The sequence below is a fragment of the Balearica regulorum genome, unplaced genomic scaffold (genome assembly GCF_011004875.1).
Source record: "Balearica regulorum gibbericeps isolate bBalReg1 unplaced genomic scaffold, bBalReg1.pri S36, whole genome shotgun sequence".
Taxonomy (NCBI): Eukaryota; Metazoa; Chordata; class Aves; order Gruiformes; family Gruidae; genus Balearica; species Balearica regulorum.
In genome coordinates, this window is record NW_022679029.1 from 156,038 (window position 1) to 176,504 (window position 20,467).

The 20,467-nt window shown below is 36.8% G+C and overlaps 1 protein-coding gene across 1 annotated transcript in view; it reads left to right on the plus strand.

Annotated features, from left to right (window-relative positions):
* The window catches only part of LOC104634327 (sucrase-isomaltase, intestinal-like), a 50,848-nt gene that overhangs the window by 18,594 nt on the left and 11,787 nt on the right, over positions 1-20,467 (plus strand). Inside the window, exons 17-37 of the mRNA XM_075741411.1 lie at positions 443-559; positions 1,373-1,527; positions 2,066-2,150; positions 3,587-3,643; positions 4,197-4,321; positions 5,497-5,585; positions 7,779-7,828; positions 8,591-8,761; positions 9,384-9,533; positions 11,026-11,238; positions 11,854-12,008; positions 13,166-13,334; positions 14,771-14,867; positions 14,979-15,091; positions 15,278-15,403; positions 16,076-16,204; positions 16,319-16,426; positions 16,669-16,731; positions 17,052-17,186; positions 18,154-18,238; positions 19,274-19,412. Of these exons, the coding sequence (XP_075597526.1) occupies positions 443-559; positions 1,373-1,527; positions 2,066-2,150; positions 3,587-3,643; positions 4,197-4,321; positions 5,497-5,585; positions 7,779-7,828; positions 8,591-8,761; positions 9,384-9,533; positions 11,026-11,238; positions 11,854-12,008; positions 13,166-13,334; positions 14,771-14,867; positions 14,979-15,091; positions 15,278-15,403; positions 16,076-16,204; positions 16,319-16,426; positions 16,669-16,731; positions 17,052-17,186; positions 18,154-18,238; positions 19,274-19,412 (2,531 nt within the window). The remainder of the gene's footprint in view (positions 1-442; positions 560-1,372; positions 1,528-2,065; positions 2,151-3,586; positions 3,644-4,196; positions 4,322-5,496; positions 5,586-7,778; positions 7,829-8,590; positions 8,762-9,383; positions 9,534-11,025; positions 11,239-11,853; positions 12,009-13,165; positions 13,335-14,770; positions 14,868-14,978; positions 15,092-15,277; positions 15,404-16,075; positions 16,205-16,318; positions 16,427-16,668; positions 16,732-17,051; positions 17,187-18,153; positions 18,239-19,273; positions 19,413-20,467) is intronic.

Genomic DNA, 20,467 nt, shown 5'->3' on the forward strand with positions numbered 1-20,467 from the left:
GGTTTAAACTTCCCCCCCCAACCCCCCCCCCCCCCCGGGGAATAATTAATTTTAGCTTGTAGGCACTTTAATTTTCTGCACTACCTGTATTTGAATTATTCTGTGTGTGCAGACAGTGGGTTGTAAAATTAATTGCAGAACTCTAATGTTACCAAAAAAAATCTGTATTTACCTGGCTACTCCTGCTGGGGAAAAAAAATAATAATAATAATAAAAAAAAAATCTTAGAAACTTCAGAAATTCTGTAGTTCAAACAGAGGGAAAATTTAGGTACAGATGAGACATTTGGATGATTCTATGTAAAAATGTGTTTCTATTCCCTGGTTAGCAATTAGGAATGAATTGGAAAAAAAAAATCTCTGCAACTCAGTCCTTGGAGGTTTTTTTTGTAATTTAAGGTGCAATGCGCTGTGCAAACCACACGTTCTGTTTTTGTTTTAAGATTGGAGCAGATATTTGTGGTTTCTTTGAAGATGTCACAGAAGAACTTTGCAGACGATGGATGCAAGTGGGAGCGTTTTACCCATTTTCCAGGAATCACAATACCGAAAAATGTATAGTAAGTGGTACATCCTGCTACGAAAACTTCTGTGGTCCACCGTCGCATTGCCATTCGGATAATTAAATTTAACTCTGATAATTCTCTTTCTGCCACGGATCATGAAATAGTCGATCGGTTTGAAATGGTAGAACATTACACTTTGGGAAATCCTCGCTCCGAAAGGTTTAGCTTTGGAGGGGTTGATTATAGGCAGCGGAGAACGCGTTCGATGTAATTTCATTTTCCGAAATCATAGCCCGACATCAAACTTGGTCCCCGTTGGTGGTGGAGCCAGCGTTTGCTGTTATCTGACCCACCTTCCTGATTTTCGGCTGCGCCGCTCACTTGTATCCTGAATGCTCTGTGCAATGGCAATAATGATAATGATAATAATAATGATAATAATGATAATGATAACAACAACAACAACAATAATAATAACCACCACCACCACAACAACCACCACCACCAAAATATAATAATCACCACCAAAATATTATAATAGTAAATAAAATACTAAATTACTATTATAAAGGATAACAAAATAGAATAAAATAATTATTAATAACAATCAGAATAACATAATAATATAGAAGACATGATAATATTATAAAGAATGACAAAATAGAATAAAATAATTACTAATAATAACAGCAGAATATTATAAAAATAATATAAATTAATAAAATAATATAAATAATATCAATAAACATTAATAAAATAATAAAAATAATTAAAATAATAAAATAATATAAATATAAATATAAAAAGAAATTAACAATAATAATAATAATAATAATAATAATAATAATAATAATAATTTATTTTCAGCCTCAGGATCCTGCCGTCTTTGGAGCGGATTCAGTGTTGGTGAAATCCTCCAAGCACTACCTGACTATCCGCTATACATTGCTGCCCTACCTCTACACGCTTTTTTACAAAGCTCATACCCGAGGCGACACAGTGGCCCGGCCGGTTCTCCACGAGTAAGTCAACCTTGGCTCTACTAGAAGAAAAGATTTCGGACAGGTCGGTTGGGGATTCGCTCAACCCATCCGTAGTTTGTCAAAGATGCTGCCTGTCGCCGTACGTACGGATGTCTACATTCACCAAAACCCACCATTTTCTGTAATTTCCGCATGCACGGTGGTATTCTTATCAGTTCCGAAATGCCTTTGGCAGCCAATGAAATTATTCTCAACAGGGATACACACAGTAAAAATTTTATTTTCTCATCTTTTTCTTGAAACTCTTGAATAGAACTATATTAAGACCAGATGCCCCTAGACACACATGTATATACATAATTAATACATACAAAATTAATAAGCCGTGAATTTACTTTCTTAACCTCAGATCGCCTCCACCAAAAAAATCATCTTGGGGCATCGCTATACGATGCTTTTCAGTAGAGATTCTAGACAACCGAGACTGTGAAACATTAGGATTGCGCATGATAATATTAATTAATTGTGTTATTAAGTAGTAAGTGCAATTAATGCCGCGGCTTTCCTACTCATTTAGGTTTTATTCTGATGAAGCAACGTGGAGTGTGGATAAGCAGTTCTTGTGGGGTCCTGGGCTCCTCATTACTCCTGTCCTTGATCCAGTAGGTCTCACTTTCTTGATGCCTTATAATAAATTCATGGGGGCACCTCAAGTCACCGGTGACACTTTTTCGACAGGAAATTGCAGTAGAAAAAAACTGGTCGGAGTTGTATTTCTTGACCCTCTATTCCCCTCATTCTTTTATTCTCTCAATTTGAAACGAATTTTGAATTTTTCCGTCTTAGTCTCGTGATGATATTGTTACTCGCCTTAAAGTCAGAGCTCCCCTATTTAGGGCACACGTATTTCTCCTGAAATCATGCTCTTTTTCCATTTTTTAAACTGGGAGAAAAAAAAAAAGAAAAATAGGGTCTTCCATTTCCCTGATGAACCTGATAAATTTGTGCTGGTCCTATTTTAGCCTGAATTACCTTGGTGAGAACTGGAAGAAACATTCCCAAAGAGGTCCTCGTTCTTTACCTGTTATATATCTCCAGTAGAAACACGTGTCTTAATATAAACTTTGATTATATCCTTCTTTCATGAAATATTAAATATCATTTTCTCTAATTTAATTTTCTCCTCACATTCAAGTTTTTCCCCTAAATATAATCACCATCTTAAATTCCATTTTCTCTTTAAATTTACATTTTTAGCATATTAATTACATGCTTGTCTTTGGACTCCTCGTAAACCTAGATGATTTGGGGTTTGTTTTTTTTTGCTCTTCATTTGTTGCTCTCGGTGAAAGAGCCCACAACATACATTCATTGCTAAGTGGAAAATCTCGCCCTTTTGCGCCATTATATTTATATTGCTTTATTACTTCTCTTTTCCCATCCTTTGGGAATCCGCTTCTTCTGTCGCAAAATTCTGCTTCACCTCCTCTTTGTGTCGCCTCTGTATTTCCTTCAGAGTCAGCTTCTTGTTTCTTGCTTGATTTCGTTTTACCCATGATTCATCAAGACCAAAAAATACGGATCGTTGCTTTTCCTGTTGCAATGTCTTGTGCATAACGCTCGTGGGTTCTTGTACCACGCACACCATTGAGAAGAACAAAGCGTTTGTTACGTGTAGCAAATGTCTGAAACAAACCAATGTAGAAAAAAAAAAAATTAAGGAGATTGAATGATGCTCGTGAATACCCTCTGAGACAGTGTGTTTGCAGCATTGTCATTTTGGGTTACAAACACTGAGTTTCTGTCCTACAGCTCTGATGAAATTATACCTTGATTATTATATTCCTTTTTTTTGGCATCGTCATAGAAAACCTTGAAAGAAACCCAAAAACTGAGAGGAAATATCTATAGTTTTCTCATCGTCAATTTTATTATGATTTTTGGAAATTTGGGCTTATTTTCATTCTCCTGATCCAATTGAGGAGAGGCAGCGCTAGAGGGACTTGGTGGACACCTGGCCACCACCCAACGTCAACCCACTGCATCGGATTAATGTGGGTTCAAATGTGAAAATAATTTCTGTGTTTCCCCTTTCCAGGGAGTGGAGGTCATCGAAGCATATATCCCAGACGCAGTCTGGTACGATTACGATTCGGTAGGTAGGATAATTGAGTGGGGGTTCCTAAATGTCCAAGTGAGAAGGTCACAAAGCTGTGGGTTGAGTTCAGGATTTAGGAAGACAAGGCAAGGACTGTATGTGTATATATATATATATTTAAGTGAAATATAGTATTACTAATAACGCACGAAGGGGTTTGCCATTAACTCTTTCTAATCTCATTTCTGGAAAGAAATTTCCCACTGCTGTGGCGGTGGTTTTAATTGGCGGAAAAGGGACACGGCTCGCTTCAGACATCCCGGCAAGACTTGCTCTGGCTGGGTTGATTATTAAATAACTAATCTGATGTAATAAGTTGAAATAATAAGATGAAATTAAATAATGAGAGTTACTGATTTATATATAGCATTGTATAGCATTCGGGTCTGTGGTGGTTTGACTTTCATGACCATCGGCAGCAACACAGATGTTCCCAGAGCGGAAAATTTTGAGTAAGAAGAATTAAGGAAAATGGAAGAAATAAAACTCAGGATTTAAGGCAGCAGCAAGAAATGCAACCTATTCCTTGTTTTTCACCTCTGTTAATTAGGGTGCAAAAATCTGGGTGAGAAAAACGTGGATACACATGTATCTTCCTGAAGACAAAATGGGGCTTCACTTGAGAGGCGGTTACATCTTCCCTTTCCAACAGCCGGCCACCACAACAGTGGCAAGGTAAATCTCCAGACTGAATGTTTTCTTCACTAAATTTCTATGAAATGTGATAATGTGATTTCAAGAAGGGATTTAAGGCCAGGTGGTTGCAGAAAAAGAGGTGATGATGACGACGACGATGATGATGATCATCGTCATCATCACTACTTCTTCTTCTCCTTCTCCTTCTTCTCCTTCTCCTCCATCTCCTTCTCCTCCTTCTCCTCCTTCTCCTCCTTCTCTTCCTTCTCCTTCTCTTCCTTCTCCTTCTCTTCTCCTTCTCCTTCTCCTTCTCCTTCTCCTTCTCCTTCTCCTTCTCCTTCTCCTTCTCCTTCTCCTTCTCCTTCTTCTCCTCCTTCTCCTTCTCCTTCTCCTTCTCCTTCTCCTTCTCCTTCTCCTTCTCCTTCTCCTTCTCCTTCTCTTCTCCTTCTCCTCATTCTCCTCATTCTCCTTCTCATTCTCCTTCTCGTCCTTGTCCTTGTCCTTCTCCTTGTCCTTCTCCTTGTCCTTCTCCTTGTCCTTCTCCTTGTCCTTGTCCTTCTCCTTCTCCTTCTCCTTCTCCTCATTCTCCTCCTTCTCCTTCTCCTTCTCGTCCTTCTCCTTCTCCTTCTCCTTCTCCTTCTCCTACTTCTTCTTCTTCTCCTTCTTTCTTCTCCTTCTCCTTCTCCTTCTCCTTCTCCTTCTCCTTCTCCTTCTCCTTCTCCTTCTCCTTCTCCTTCTCCTTCTCCTTCTCCTTCTTCTTCTTCTTCTTCTTCTTCTTCTTCTTCTTCTTCTTCTTCTTCTTCTTCTTCTTCTATTACAATATTGTAGCATTATTTGTAGTAATATTTATTTTAGTATTATTATTTAGTAATATTTAGCATTTACACTTTGAAATTTGGGAATGTCAGTTACCACTCACTGCCATGGCCAGTGACAGAACATGTTTCATGATTAACCAGGGATTTGGGGTGGGGTTTTTTTGTGTGTGTAGCATTTTAATCTCACCATGGATTTTATTCCATTGCATGAAAATCATTGAACATGAAAACCTTGGACATCCAGGGACTATTGCAAGACAATTCTAAGAGTTTTGAAACCCTGTTAATTCTATATTCTTAATAGGAACATTAAAGACTGCCTAGATATTTATTATATAACTAAAAATGTGATTTTTAAAATTTTTTTAAAAATTTTTTGTTGTTGCTGTCGCAAAGCCGTAAGAATCCTATGGGACTTATCATTGCGCTGGATGACAATAATGAAGCCATTGGGGAGTTATTCTGGGATGATGGAGAATCAACAGGTGAGGCTTTATTGATCGTTGTAGAGAAGCAATGATGGCAACCAAAATATTTAGACTCACAGACTTGAAGCATTGAATGTATTTCATGGAAGGAATAAAATAAAATAAAATAAAATAAAATAAAATAAAATAAAATAAAATAAAATAAAATAAAATAAAATAAAATAAAATAAAATAAAATAAAATAAAATAAAACAAAATAAAACAATTAAAATATTTTTAAATTTTAAAATGAAATATTTTAAATTTTAAAAACTCTTAACAATGAAATATGTGACAAGCTATTGCTACTTTTTCACCATTAAGCAGAAAAATGCAATCTTTTTTTTTTTTTAATTTTTTTTGTTCGTTCAGATTTCCCAATAGTCTTACAGATGTAAAGATTTTGCCAACTGTTAAACCATACAGTTGTGACTGATGTATTTTCCGATACGCACCCAAACAAGTTTCAATGGGTACGAGAATGCACATAAACCATATTTCACAAGAAGCTTCAGTTGAGGATGAAAAATTTGTCCAGTTCCCGAATGGTTTGGAATTAGATATATTCCTTGGGAAATCAGCTGACAGGTTAACTCAAAAGCTGTTGAACCCAAAATTTGTAATGGAATTTGGTTCCCGCTGCATATCCATGAATCTGATGAAGCTGAACATGTTACACGTGCTGTTTCCAACCTCACGTTTTATTAACAGTTGCCTGAAAACTTATTTTTCAGCCGTAATAATCAGGCCAAAGCCCCGCAAACTCTTGCGGTGAACTGGGATCGACACTACTCAACTCCCAATTGTTTTTCCATCAAACAATTTACATCCTTTTTAAGAACAAAAGTTTAGCGCAATACTAAGGTCATAACTTCATTCGACCCAAGTAAAAAACTTGAATTTTAGGCTGAAAATTTTTAATTTTTAATTTTTCTTATTGTGAAAATGAATGCCTTTGGAATACAGGTGTGTCTGAGAAAAGCAGAGGTGATTCCAGAGCAAGGGAAGACCCTTGCCAACAAAAATAATATGATTTTTTAAAATTTCATTCTTGAGATGAAGGAATTTTTGGAAAATGAAGAACTTTGAATTTTTCTAAGGTATTTTTAAGGATTCAGTTAGACATCCAGTTTTCATTAGATTTAAATAACTTTGGATACTTAAATCCTTCAGGTGCTTTTGAAGCCTTTGCCCTTCAATATACATTTTCTAGAAAAGACAGAAAACAGCTTAAACATTTATTCTGAAATTTTTTTTGGAAGAGATTTTATGAAACACTCAAGGTTTTATTAAAGGTGGATAATTTTTTCAGAATTATTACTATATCGTTGCTATATTCTACGCCGCTGATGATTATTACTTTTATTATTTATTACTTATATTAGTATTACTTTTATTATTTTTATTATTACTTTACTGATTATTTGACAGATTTTATGGCTTTATTTGCAACCAGCTATAAAATTAAGAGCAAAGGGCTTTGTTTTATGGCATATTCCTGTTAATATTACTGCATTTCAAGGGGACCTAATCTTCCGAATTCATATCCTATTATTTCCATAGGCTGCTGTGAATGGGATTTTCCAAAAATGGGAAAAATATTTGACCTTTATTTAGCTATACTGAAATAAATTGTAGGTTAGAAGCTAGAAGTTCCTTAACCTTAGAGAGCAGACCGAATCAAATTACTAAAATACACCAAAAGTATACACTAAAATGGAACGTATTTGGCATTAATATATATTGATTTAATTGGAGTTTATAGTCCTTCATATAAGAGGGGAAAAAAAAAAAAAAGGAAAAAATAGTCGATCACAAGAGACAACTCGGCAAGGCTTTCAAAAGTCACAAGAACTACTTTTTTTTTTTTTTTTTTCAAAAGTCACCAGAACTTCTGAATTTGAAAAAGATTACCAAAAAAAACCAAACCCCAGGATTTAAGGAAATACAAAAATACCGACAGCCTGGATCAATTTGACAAAAGATTTGAATCGGCAGAATGCTAAATAGCAACACTTATTTTTCCATCTTCAAAAAATAATTTCTTGGGTTGTTGCAGTTTGTCCCGCAGCTGCTCAGTGGGGTAGCTTTTAAAGGTATTTTAAATTATGATAATACTAATAATTAGCATTTTTGGGGGTCTCCTAGCTTTCCTTTTTTAATGCCATGTCATTCTGCACTGCAACGGTAATTTCTTTCTCCACATTTCAGGCACTGTTAACAGCAAATCCTACATTTCCTACGACTTTAAAGTTTCCAATGTAAGTATGTATTTTTAAAGGATCTGATTTGCATTCCCAATTTTCATCAATAAACCTTTCTATGGATATTCTTTATTCCCCTTCCTATTTTCCTAAAATATTTACTAAAAAAGGAAGTATTTGACAGAGCGCCATTTCGAAGTATTGTCAATTGACCAAGATGGAAATCTGATATTTGTCTTTTCTTCCCCTAATTATTTTTAATATCTGACGATTCCAAATTTCCTGCCACTTTATAGAACAACAACAACAAAAAAATGTTTCTAGACTTTGTAACATTTGATATAGCAGAAAAACTGCAAAGCATCTGCGGCAGTTAGGACAAGAAAGGAGATGAATGGATTGTTCGTGAGTCTCAAAAATTTTAAAAAATTGACAAAAATCTTTGGGTTTTGGTAACAAACATAGCTGAATGTCTACCATGAATGATATGAAGAGCAAGGCCAGAAAATGTCAGAACCCAGACCATCCACATCATAAATTTTTATGGTAGTAAGAAAGTTTTATACTGGTGTATGTGACAGCCATGGCACCGTTCGAGAGGTTGGACTCATCTAATATTATTAAATATAATTGAACAGAGTTTGGCTTGTCTATGTCAAGAGAAGTGAATGTATTCTATACATACATATGTGTATAATATAGAAACGTATAACATATGACAATGTTATATATATAAAAAGCAAATAAAAAATTGCTGCTTTTCAATTAAAATCAGGAGAAATTTTGGCACCTCACTTCAATTATTTCATTATTCCTCAGAACATTCTACAAATGAATGTCACCAACAACAACTATGTCGATCCAAACCAGCTGATGTTTGAAGAAATCAAAATTTTGGGGTTGGTCCAGGAACTGGCATCGGTCACAGTGTTGCAGAACAATGACGTACAAGCTTCTCCTCATAATATCACCTATGATCCTGTGAATAAGGTAAATAATAATAGGAAAACTGGAATGAAAAAATTGTTGTTGTACCACCTGTATTTTATATATTGAAAAGGAAAATACTCAGTACTATGGTAATTGCCACGGTATCTGTGACATATTTTCCTAAAAAGTAAGATTCTGTTATTTACTTTGATAATAACGTTAATCATTAGTTATGTAAAAGATGGCGGATCTCCATTTTGCCCTCAGACGTTGCATGTGACGCAAAGTTCATTTTTTTGCATTTATTTATGCAGGTGCGTTCATTTGTAAGGGGAGGGACAGCTTTAGCATTTTAGTTGGTATTGTAAGAGGGTAAATAACGTTTACATTTTATAACAACTTACTTTTACTTACATTTTAATTTAAAGAAGCTGAAAAGCCATGCACTTATCTAAGCCCTGGTATGCTTCCATGGGACTCGAGGGATCAGATCTTTTTTGGATCTTCCGTACAGGAATTTCATACGCCTGAATTTCTGAAAATCAGGGTTTCTCAGGAGAGATGCTAAAATTTGCGCAAGTTGCTGCATATGGCAATTTCTTGGTTTTAAGGATCTGAAAAAAACCAAAACCCATCAATGGGAAGTAGAATTTAATAACGCTTTATCATTTAATATTTATAGGTTGCTGTCATACAAGGACTCCGGCTGGAACTTGGAAAATCGTACTCATTAAGATGGACACTAGGAACCAGCATCAACGAAAGATACGATTGTCATCCCAGTCCGAACGCATCCAAGGAAAAATGTGAACAGCTCGGTTGTGTCTGGACGGTAAGAAAAAATATATGAAAACCAAATTGGGAAGAAGCATGTTAAGAACCGTAACTTTATTTTTGCTTTTTTTTTTTTTTAAACAACAAAGAAACTGTATCGTTGGTCCTTCCGTCTGAGAGAGAAGGACTTAAAAAGAAATAGATGTTTTATTGAAAATAGCTTGATTTTCAACTTCCGCTCTTCAGAAGTATGTGAAAAATAGAGAAAAAAGCTGGCATTCTTTGAAAGATGGTAACAAATAATATTAGAGTTATAAAAAGTAGAATAGACATGAGATCACCATTTTTGTGCAACTCTGCCACTGCAGCTGTGATCCGCATTGTGCCCTGACGGGAACGCTCTTTGGAGTCCTCATTCAAACCATGTTAGTCCATCATTTTCAAAATCTTCGTTTTAAAACTTAGAACTGTAGAATCCTAGACTGGTTTGGGTTGGAAGGGATCTTTAAAGGTCATCTAGTCCAACCCCCTGCTGTGAGCAGGGACATCTTCAACTAGATCAGGTTGCTCAGAGCCCCATCCAGCCTCACCTTGAATGTATCCAGGGATGGAGCACCTACCACCTCTTTGGGCAACCTGTGCCAGTGTTTCACCACCCTTGTTGTAAAAAGTTCTCCCTTATATCTAATCTAAATCTACGCTCTTTAAAACCATCACCCCTTGTCCTATCGCAATGGGCCCTACGAAAAGGTTTGTCCCCGTCTTTCTTATATACCCCTTTAAGAACTGAAAGGACTCAAGAACCTCTCCCCAGAACCTTCTCTTCTCCAGGCTGAGCAACCCCAACTCTCTCAGCCTGTGTATAGCAGAGGGGCTCCAGCCCTTGGATCATCTCTGTGGCCTCCTCTGGACTCGCTCCAACAGCTCCATGACTCTTCTCAGTGGTGCCCAGTGACAGGACAAGGGGCAACGGGCACAAACTGGGACACAGGATGTCCCATCTGAACATGAGGAGAAACTTCTTCACTGAGAGTGACCGAGCCCTGGGAGAGGCTGCCCAGAGAGGTTGTGGAGTCTCCTTCTCTGGAGAGATCCAAAACCCACCTGGACACGATTCTGTGCAACCTGCTCTGGGTGATCTTGCTCTAGCAGGGGGGGTTGGACTAGATGATCTCCAGAGCTCCCTTCCAACCCCTACCAATCTATGAATCTGTGAAAATGGCCAGAGACCAAAGACACTTAAAGATGTCGGGGGGTTTTTTTTGTGAGATTGAGGTGAAGGTCACTGATAGAGGGGACATTAAATCATTGTCACTTTGTAATGATACAGCCAGGACTGAACAGCCTTGAACCAATTAATTATATCTAAAATAATATAGAGATTGGCGGGTTCAGCACTGCTGCTTTGTTGTTTAACAACAGCGGGAATTTTTTGACAAATTTCTACATTTACTAGTTATCTGGTAAGGACAAGAGTTTTGGAATTCTTGCTGCCAAATCAAAGTCAAGTCAGCAATCAAATAATTCCCTCAACATGTTTCCATCTGCAGGAAGATACTTCCAATTTTGATGTTCCGTACTGCCATTACAATGGCTCTGACAACGCTTATTCCGTTACCGATGTAAAATACACGTCATCGGGTGTGACTGCCAATCTCACCTTCAACGAGAACAATCTCAAAGCCTACGAGAAATCAACAGCGCCCATCAGTACCCTTCGCCTAGAGGTGAAATATCACAGCAACCATATGCTGCAATTTAAGGTAATGTGGAATTTCTCTAAGTTTGTTTTGTTCTACTGGTCAAAACATTGTTATTTCCAGGAATAATGTTTCTAGGGAATTTTGTGTTATATGGATAAGGCTCTGTCATCCAAATACATATTTCCTTTTCACTAAATAGCTTTTATTGCTCTCAGCCTTGAATCAACTCATGCCAACTTATATGATACAGAAAATCTGGAGAAAAATCTCTTAAAGGTGGCTAAAAATTCAACCAAATATGTGAAATCCATTTACTGTACATAAAACTACACTTAAATAATATAATTTAATAATTAAATTAATCATTCCTGGTCCAAAATAAAACCTGAAGGTTCTTTATTTCCCAACCCAAATGTTTTGAAAGAAAAATGTTTGTCTCAGTAAATATACTGACCCCTTTTAAGTAAATCAGATTTCCTATTGATATTGGTAAGAAACAATTGAATAATTCTCTGTGTCCGACTTGGAGTTGTCCACTCTGTAGATTCATTTCTATAGGTCCATAGGAATATGAGAAAGTGCTTTCACTTTATTTATCCTGAATTCTTGAAAATGTTACTTGCTAATTTATGCATATTCAATGTACACTGCAATGAATTAATTTTCCATGCATAGATTTATGATTACGCAAATAAACGATATGAGGTGCCGGTACCGCTAAATCTCCCTGAGTCTCCAGAGAGCACAGTCGAGAATCGACTTTATGATGTAGTGGTTCAGAACAAACCATTCGGCATCCAGGTTCAACGCAGAAGCACAGGAACAGTGATGTAAGCCATACTCATTTAGTTTCGTTTTGTTTTGTTGCGTTAACATTTCATTTCATTATGTTACATTACGTTTCATTTCATTTAATTTCATTTCCTTTTAAAATTTCATTTCATTAATTTGATTTTTAAATTTGTTTAATTTGATTTTTTAATTTCATTCTGTTAATTTATTTTTTATTTTTCAACTTAATGTCATTATTTTTATTTTAATTTTTCATTTCATTATTTCTTCCCCTCCCCTTTCCTTTCTTCTCCTTTTTCCTTTTCCTTTTTTGCCTGCCAAAACATTTTATTGTCCAGTCTGTTCTAAATACCATGACACACATTTTTGTGTCCATCCCACAAAAAGACCACAAATGTCAGATACTAAACTCTGCTCCAGCAGCGGTCACTTGGCCTTTGCATAAATATGAGAATATTAACCCAAAAGAGGGATGGAGAAGGTGACCTGAACCAGACCCTATTTTTTTTCCCCAGTTTGCCTAAGGTGTTATACCACTGCACATGTTGAGACTGGCTAAAAGTCCTCTGCATCATCTTCAAGTACAAAGCGTAGACATTTCCAAACACTGTTTTTTATGCAGTTCCCACATATTTGGGAGACACTTTCTAATATTTCCCTTAGGTGACCACAGCATTATTTCAGGAGAGGTCTTGTGTGTCTGTTTGCTCGGGGGGTTTTTTTGTCTTATGCTTTTTGATTTCAAATATTTTGTTGCCATTCTTCAAAGTAATCAAAATTTCATCACAATTTCACAAGTTTACAAATTTAAATTGCAAATTCAAATTTGCAAATGTAATTGCAAAATTTAATTGAGTTCCTTTTTGCCAACTGAATTATTTATTCCGTAATCCAGCCTCCCATGTCTACGGCAGTCATTGGAAGAAAACTATCGGATTGTGACTCAGTTTCTAACAGAAAAAAGCTGATTTACATCTACCATTTCAAAATAGTCTGCACAAAAACCGAAACCAACATTAAACTCTAAAACCAGTCCTAATGTTATTTAAGTTTTCTTGATAACTATAACAGTTTTATTCCAACTTTTGTGAATAATGAGGTGTTTAGAGAAAAAGAGTTGGCCTTGAACGGGTGGCCACCAGCTACGCCCAGTGCTGAAATCGCTGTAATTTTGTTCTATTTCCCTCTGTTTCAGCTGGGATTCTCAGCTACCAACTTTCACCTTCAGTGACATGTTCATTCAGATTTCTACCCGTTTGGCGTCCCAATATTTGTACGGATTTGGCGAAAGCGAACACACAATGTTTCGACGTGACATGAACTGGCACACTTGGGGAATGTTCACCAGGGACCAGCCTCCTGGAGTAAGGGGGGGGGGGGGAATCCCCATTTTGCTTTCTTTTCTGGAATTTCTGCTTTTTACTTTGTATCAACTCGTGTTGATTGACTATGGAGACAGCCAACCCTGCACCTGGGTTGGGGCAACCCCCGGTATCATTACAGGCTGAGGGATGGAGGGATGGAGAGCAGCCCTGAGGAGAAGGACTTGGGGTTGTTGACTCATAAGTTCAACATGACCTGGCAGTGTGTGCTTGCAGCCCAGAAAGCCAACCGTGTCCTGGGCTGCATCACCAGCAGCGTGACCAGCAGGTCGAGGGAGGTGATTCTCCCCCTCCACTCTGCTCTTGTGAGACCCCCCTGCAGTACTGTGTCCAGCTTGGGGGTCCCCAGGACAAGAAGGACATGGAACTGTTGGAGCGAGTCCAGAGGAGGCCACAGAGATGATCCGAGGGCTGGAGCACCTCTGCTATGGAGACAGGCTGTGAGAGTTGGGGTTGTTCAGCCTGGAGAAGAGAAGACTGCGGGGAGACCTTAGAGCCCCTTCCAGTCCCTGCGGGGGCTCCAGGCAAGCTGGAGAGGGACTGGTGCCAAGGGCAGGGAGTGACAGGACAGGGGGTGATAGGTTTAAACTAAAAGAGGGGAGATATAAATTAGATATAAGGAAAAAGTTCTTCCCTGTGAGGGTGGTGAGACACCAGGTGGCACAGGTTGCCCAGAGAAGCTGTGGAGGCCCCATCCCTGGAAGTGTTCAAGGCCAGGTTGGATGGGGCTTTGGGCAACCTGATCTAGTTGAAGATGTCCCTGCTCATGGCAGGGGGTTGGACTAGATGACCTTTAAAGATCTCTTCCAACCCAAACCAGTCTAGGATTCCGTGGTTCTATGATCTGTCTTCCAGGGTAGATCAAGTCAAAGTCCTACAACTTTGGGATTGAATTAGGATTTACAGAGTCAAGTGAAAAAAATTTCTGTTTCAGCCTGTCCGTGCATTGCTTTTTGCATAACAGAAATATCAGGAATTTGCAGGGGATTAATCATGAAATAGTGGTGCCTTGTTATAGCTATAATTTGAAGATTTGAAACATTTTGAGTAAATGAAAAATGGGAGAAAGTCACCAGCTTGTCTTGATGATGAAGGCCACCTGGAAATATTTGAAAAGAAGAGAATGTTTTCTCCTGGGGAAGTGATTTCATATTAGTGATTTTTAAAGCTAGAAATAAATTTTCTTCCCTCCCCTCCTTGAGCAATCGCAAACAGATCGACTTCAAAATTTGAGGTGGAAAATGATTGTTCCTGGTCAACTGTTGGATGTTCAACAAGCAACGTTTTTGTTGCATGCTTGGCAGTTGTGTATCTGATCATTTATTAACCTTGTTATTTATAATGGATAATTTATTGGTAGATGCAAACAATTGAATTCTTATGTCTTTCCAATAGAAAATACTTTATTTCTTTTGCAGTACAAGCTGAATTCGTATGGTTTCCAGCCGTTCTACATGGGTCTTGAAGAAGACGGCAACGCCCATGGAGTTCTCTTGCTTAACAGCAATGCAATGGGTAAAAAAATTACAAAATTTCACTTTATTTTCTCAACGTGTTTTACTTCAATGCTCAGTTTTTGCCTCACTCGGGCATTTGTTGCCTTCTTGCGCTGTCTCTGTTTTTCAGATGTGACCTTCCAGCCCACACCTGCTCTGACGTATCGCACAACTGGGGGAATTCTGGACTTTTACATGGTTTTGGGCCCAACACCAGAGCTTGTTGTGCAAGAATACACCACGGTACAATTCTCCTATTGCAAATGCAAAGTGGTTTTTTTTTTTGTTTGTTTGTTTGTTGGTTTGGTTTGGTTCGCGCTTTTTTTTTTAAATTATTTTTTGTGTTTGTTTTCGGGATTTTTTTGTTGTTTTGTTTTGTTTTCACCTATTTGCCCTAAGTATTTTTCTTTTTTTTTTTTTTAATTTCAGCTGATTGGGCGACCAGTTATGCCACCCTACTGGGCCCTGGGATTCCAGTTATGCCGCTATGGATATAAAAATGACACCGAAATCGCTGAGTTGGTGGAAGGCATGAAAGCAGCCAATATACCCTATGTATGTTGAGAACCATTAAAGCTTTCTGGCTTCGGGGTATTGTCTAATTTGAAACAGTAAAAGAAATGCTATGATTAACGCCACAGTTCAACTTTTCCTTGCCTTTACAGGGAAACACAAGCAGGGGCGGGGGGGGGAAGGCAATTTCATTTGCGTTATACGTTGTCCTGTGCTGGGAAAGCTACTTTTTGGCATGGGTTGCTTTTGGAAAAGTTGCAAAAGCTTTAGACCTAACAAAATTATACCTAAATTAAGCATGGCTTTCATTTTACAGGTAACATCCAATTATTTCAGTATGGAGCAACTGATTCCTTTGTTTCTGGACAGTGTGTAGGAGCATGTGTGCAGGAAATGTATATATTGACATATATTTATACATATGCACAAATCCAGGGGTGTTTTTCTGCTTGCATGGACGGATTTCTACCTTCACAATAAATACAGTGGTGAATGCTGAATTTCAGACTGGATAGTCGTGGAAGTGAAGTCATCTGATAACTTGAGCTTTAAGCTGCAGCAGATTCCTATTTTTACATTTAAAAAAAAAAAAAAAGCCAATAGTTTGCCTAATTTTGCAAATGAGCGACAAACTTGCTGATGGATGATGTTATACAGGAAATGACCAAAAAAAAAAAAGCACCTTATGTTAATTTTTTTCTGTGCGAACTGTAGGATGTCCAGTACGCAGATATTGATTACATGGAACGGCAATTGGACTTCACCCTTAACCCACGCTTCAGCGGATTACCAGCTCTGATTCAAAAAATACAGGGAGAAGGAATGAGATTTATCCTAATCCTGGTGAGTGCTGAATCCTGGTTTAAGATGCCATTGCAGAATACAGAGTGCATTTAACAGCATTTCTGCATTTGACTTTTGAGCATCGAAGTAAAATCGTGTTACCTTTAATTTTAGGATCCTGCGATATCTGGTAATGAAACTAACTACCTCGCCTTCACGAGAGGTTTGGAGAAGAATGTCTTCATAAAATGGCCCGATACCAATGACATTATCTACGCAAAGGTACGCCGTTCTTAAAAATCTGATTATTTTAGCCAAATAAGCATCATGCCAGGTTAGATATTGGGCAGAAGACTTCTAGTATCACATACATTCCCAAATTTAATCAATACATCGAGTGCTACAAATGTCTTTGGTTTGCATCATCATTGGACTATGTAGCAGCGAAGCTTTATTGCTGTTGATAGTAATTGTTTTTTATCCAGTTTAATTTTATTATTTTAACATCTCCTTCTTCCTACTAGGTCTGGCCAGATCTTCCCAATGTAGAAGTTAATAACACACTGGATTGGGATACCCAAGTGGAGGTAAATGTTGATATCGTTTGGTGACTGACACAAATCAAGTAAGCGAGCAGCAAATTCGTTAAGGTTTATAGAAGTGGCTGATAAAATTTAATCTAAGAAGTTGGATGCAGAAAGTGACCAGTTTTTCTACCAGAACATCAAAAACCCCCTAAATAACATCAGAGTGAGTTGCAGAAACTGTCCAGCTGTTCTGCCAGAACATCTAAAAACTGTAGCAAACCCATGAATTTTTTAAGAACAAATTCCTACATTTCAGTAGTGGGATGCTTTCAGTCCTGTGTCTATGTTTTCTTTCTTTATTTTTCCTACTAATTTCACAGCTCTACCGAGCATACGTAGCTTTTCCAGATTTCTTCCGCAATTCCACAACTGAATGGTGGACAAGAGAAATCACCGAAGTCTACACCAACCCACATGATGCAACGAAAAGCTTGAAGTTTGATGGCCTATGGATTGTAAGTGTAAAAAATTGTTCTATTTCTAAGATTTTTCTGTGTCTTTTTATCCTAAGCTTGGTTCTCAACACCTCAGAACCCAACAATGTTCTGATGCCTCCAAGGAAGGAAGGATACAGTAGATCATGGATGGTCTACTAAGGTGTAAAAATCCTTCCTCTTGTTAACAGCATCATTATTTGTTCTATTTTTTTCCCTGTTCAAAAATTTAACTTTCTCAAATCTTTGTTATTTACTTTTGACCTGCCTAATGGCTCTTTTGCGGTGTTCTTCTATAAGTTTCTAAAGTCCTTTTTTTTTTTTTAGAATGAGACACTATTATTTTTTACCATTACTACTTCTGCTAGGCAAAATGAGATAAATAGGTTTAGCTTGCTTCTGAAGTGAAGAGGACTTGCAATAGCTGTAGAATCTATTAAATATTAACATATTCCTATGGAAAAACCCAAAACATCTAGAAACCCAGTAAACTACTTGCTATTTCTCCATACCCCCAGTTCTGGTCTACTGCTGCAATCGGAGGACCACAGGCACTGAGAACAAGAGCCATCATTCCTAAATTCACAGACTGTAGTAATTTACATATATGTAGTTATATTTTTCTGTATTGATTTCAATTTTACACAGAGGAACCCCCACCCTTTTCAGGAAATATGATTGATAAATAAGAAGTTCTGAAAACTGAAGCCTTGCCTTCAGTTAATCTCTATGAATTTGATGCTTTACTCTCTGAGAAATGAGATATTCAGAATCTGTCTATGAAGGGAGTTACTCATCAGAAAAATGTATCTGTTGAACCATTTTTATACTGATAAAAAGAGCAATGCAATGGACCGTCCTGAAAAATCTGAATTTTCCTGTTCATTTAATTAAATATTAGGTGCACAGATTAAAATAGCTGAAAGGAACTAATTACCCAAATTTAAGAGCAATTTTTTTCATCTGGCATTTTGCTTTATGTTTTCAGGACATGAACGAACCTTCAAATTTCGTTAACGGTGCCGTTGGTGGCTGTAGAAATCAACAGCTAAACTTTCCACCATACATACCCCGTAAGTCTGATCACTGCTGTAAGCAATGTAAATGTTTTGGGTCACTCGGGTTGGTATAGAACTTTTCACATCCAGATGTGACATAAATGTCTGAAGTTAGGTATCCAAATCCATAACTGAACCCATAACAGAAAGCCAACCAATTTTTGGAGATGAACGACACTCAACTCCAGTCTTGTTGGTGAGAAGAGTGACCGTGTAGCACTTTTGAAAATCAAGATTTTTTTTTTAAATTTTTTTTTTTTTTGGTATCTATTTTCCATCTAGGGACTTGGCTTTGGATGTGGTCAAGGATACAGCTTTCAGGGTTTTGCATAGTTTTCCCAGATGAAAAATGCAATTCATGACTAAAACTTTCAAAAATATCCTTGTGCCTCCTCTGATTACTAGTTACTTATGTGTAGAGTTCTAAGGCCTAACTAGAGGAATAGTCTTGAAAATCTTGCTCTTCTTAGCAGGGCTTTATTGAATACTGGTGTAGAGTAGTATTAATTGGCAATAACTCACTAACGCTTGCTCAGAATACTTCTGTTGCTTCCTGATGTGTTTAAATATAATTTCTCAGGAAGCCGAGTGTTCAGAAATAGACTTTTCCCCCAAATTTTCTGGGTATATGGCTGATGTGATAGTATGTACAAAGATTTGTAAGATTTTCTGAGTTAGGATATATTCTGGTTAATCTTTGGTCCTTTTCAGGAAGAGCATCTATAACTGAGTTACTATTTCTCTTGCAGACCCAGATGCTTAAACAGAACTATCAGGATTTTCACAATTTCCTAAATTTCTGAAATAAATTTTCAGATTTTCCTAAATTTCTGAAATAGTATTTAAAATTTCCCTAAATTTCTGAAATGCAATTTCAGAAAACCTAAAACTATGTTTTCATTAAAATAAACCAAACGACCATGTAAATACATAAAAGGAAGTGAAGACCAATTAAGAAGATGCAAATAATACAAAAATAAAGTAACTTGTTAAAATTCTCACTGGATGTAAATTGTTAAAATCCAAGTGTCTTTATTCCCTTTCCAATAGAATTAGGATCTCGATCAGAGGGATTGATTTTCAAAACGCTCTGCATGGAAGGTCAACAATATCTCCCAGATGGTTCCCCAGTCAGACACTATGATGTCCACAACCTTTATGGATGGTCACAAACAAAACCTACCCTCGAGTAAGTTGCTTTTTCAATGGTTATTTCCAAAATATGTTGCAAATTCATATTCGATGTCTATACTCTCATGATGAAAAGTTTCATGAGTTTATTTGCTAGAAACAATAATTTCCTCGTGATTTTTCTTTTCATCTGAATAGCTTCAGTTCTTCAAGTCAGTTAAATATGAATAATTACAGTCAAATAATCCGCCCCAAAAACACTCTTCTGACCCTTACAAGACAGAACAGAGAACACTTCTCAACACTTTGATTAATCGATCAAAAACGATTAGTCAACGATAGCTGAAGTGCTTAGAGCGGTTCAAGTACACAAAAAATGTTTGTTTCCACCTATTTCTACGATAACATGGTTTATTTATAGCATTGATCTTTTTTTGGCCTTACATCAAGGGAAGGAAAAAGAATATAGATTTTAAAATGTAGGTTACCATTCTTCAGTGAATATCATTAAAATAAATTAAATGGTGCTGAAAAAGGAAAACTGCCTTCTGAAATGTAAATCGTGCACCTAGGTTTTCCTTCTAAGAAATTGTTTTCTCAGTTCCAAGACAAATTTTATGATATATTTTATATCAAATCATCTTGTAGCCTATTTTTGATAACTTCTGATGTAATGATGATAAACCAATTTTTCATTTCCAGTTTAACAAGCAAACAAGGAACAGTGTTTCTTTATAGATCTCCATGACCTTAACGCCCCCCTTGTAACATTTATATTAGCATAAATAAATAAAAAATAAAGTCTACTTGAATTATGTTAATTTAGCGGTGTGCCACTGTATCACTTGAAGTTGAGACAGTCATAATATTGCTGACAAGACAGGAAGGAAATAATAATAATAACAACAACAACAATAATAATAACAGCGACAATAATAATTATTCAGTCAAATCTGAAGGAATTTGGTCATTGTAAGTAGACAGCAATTGAACAAGGGAATATGATCATTGGTGCTCAATATTAAGTCTGTTAAGAAATATTTTATTCTATTTTAAGAGGCACTTTAATATATTATATTAGATAATATTGTAAATAACAATATTAAAATTATA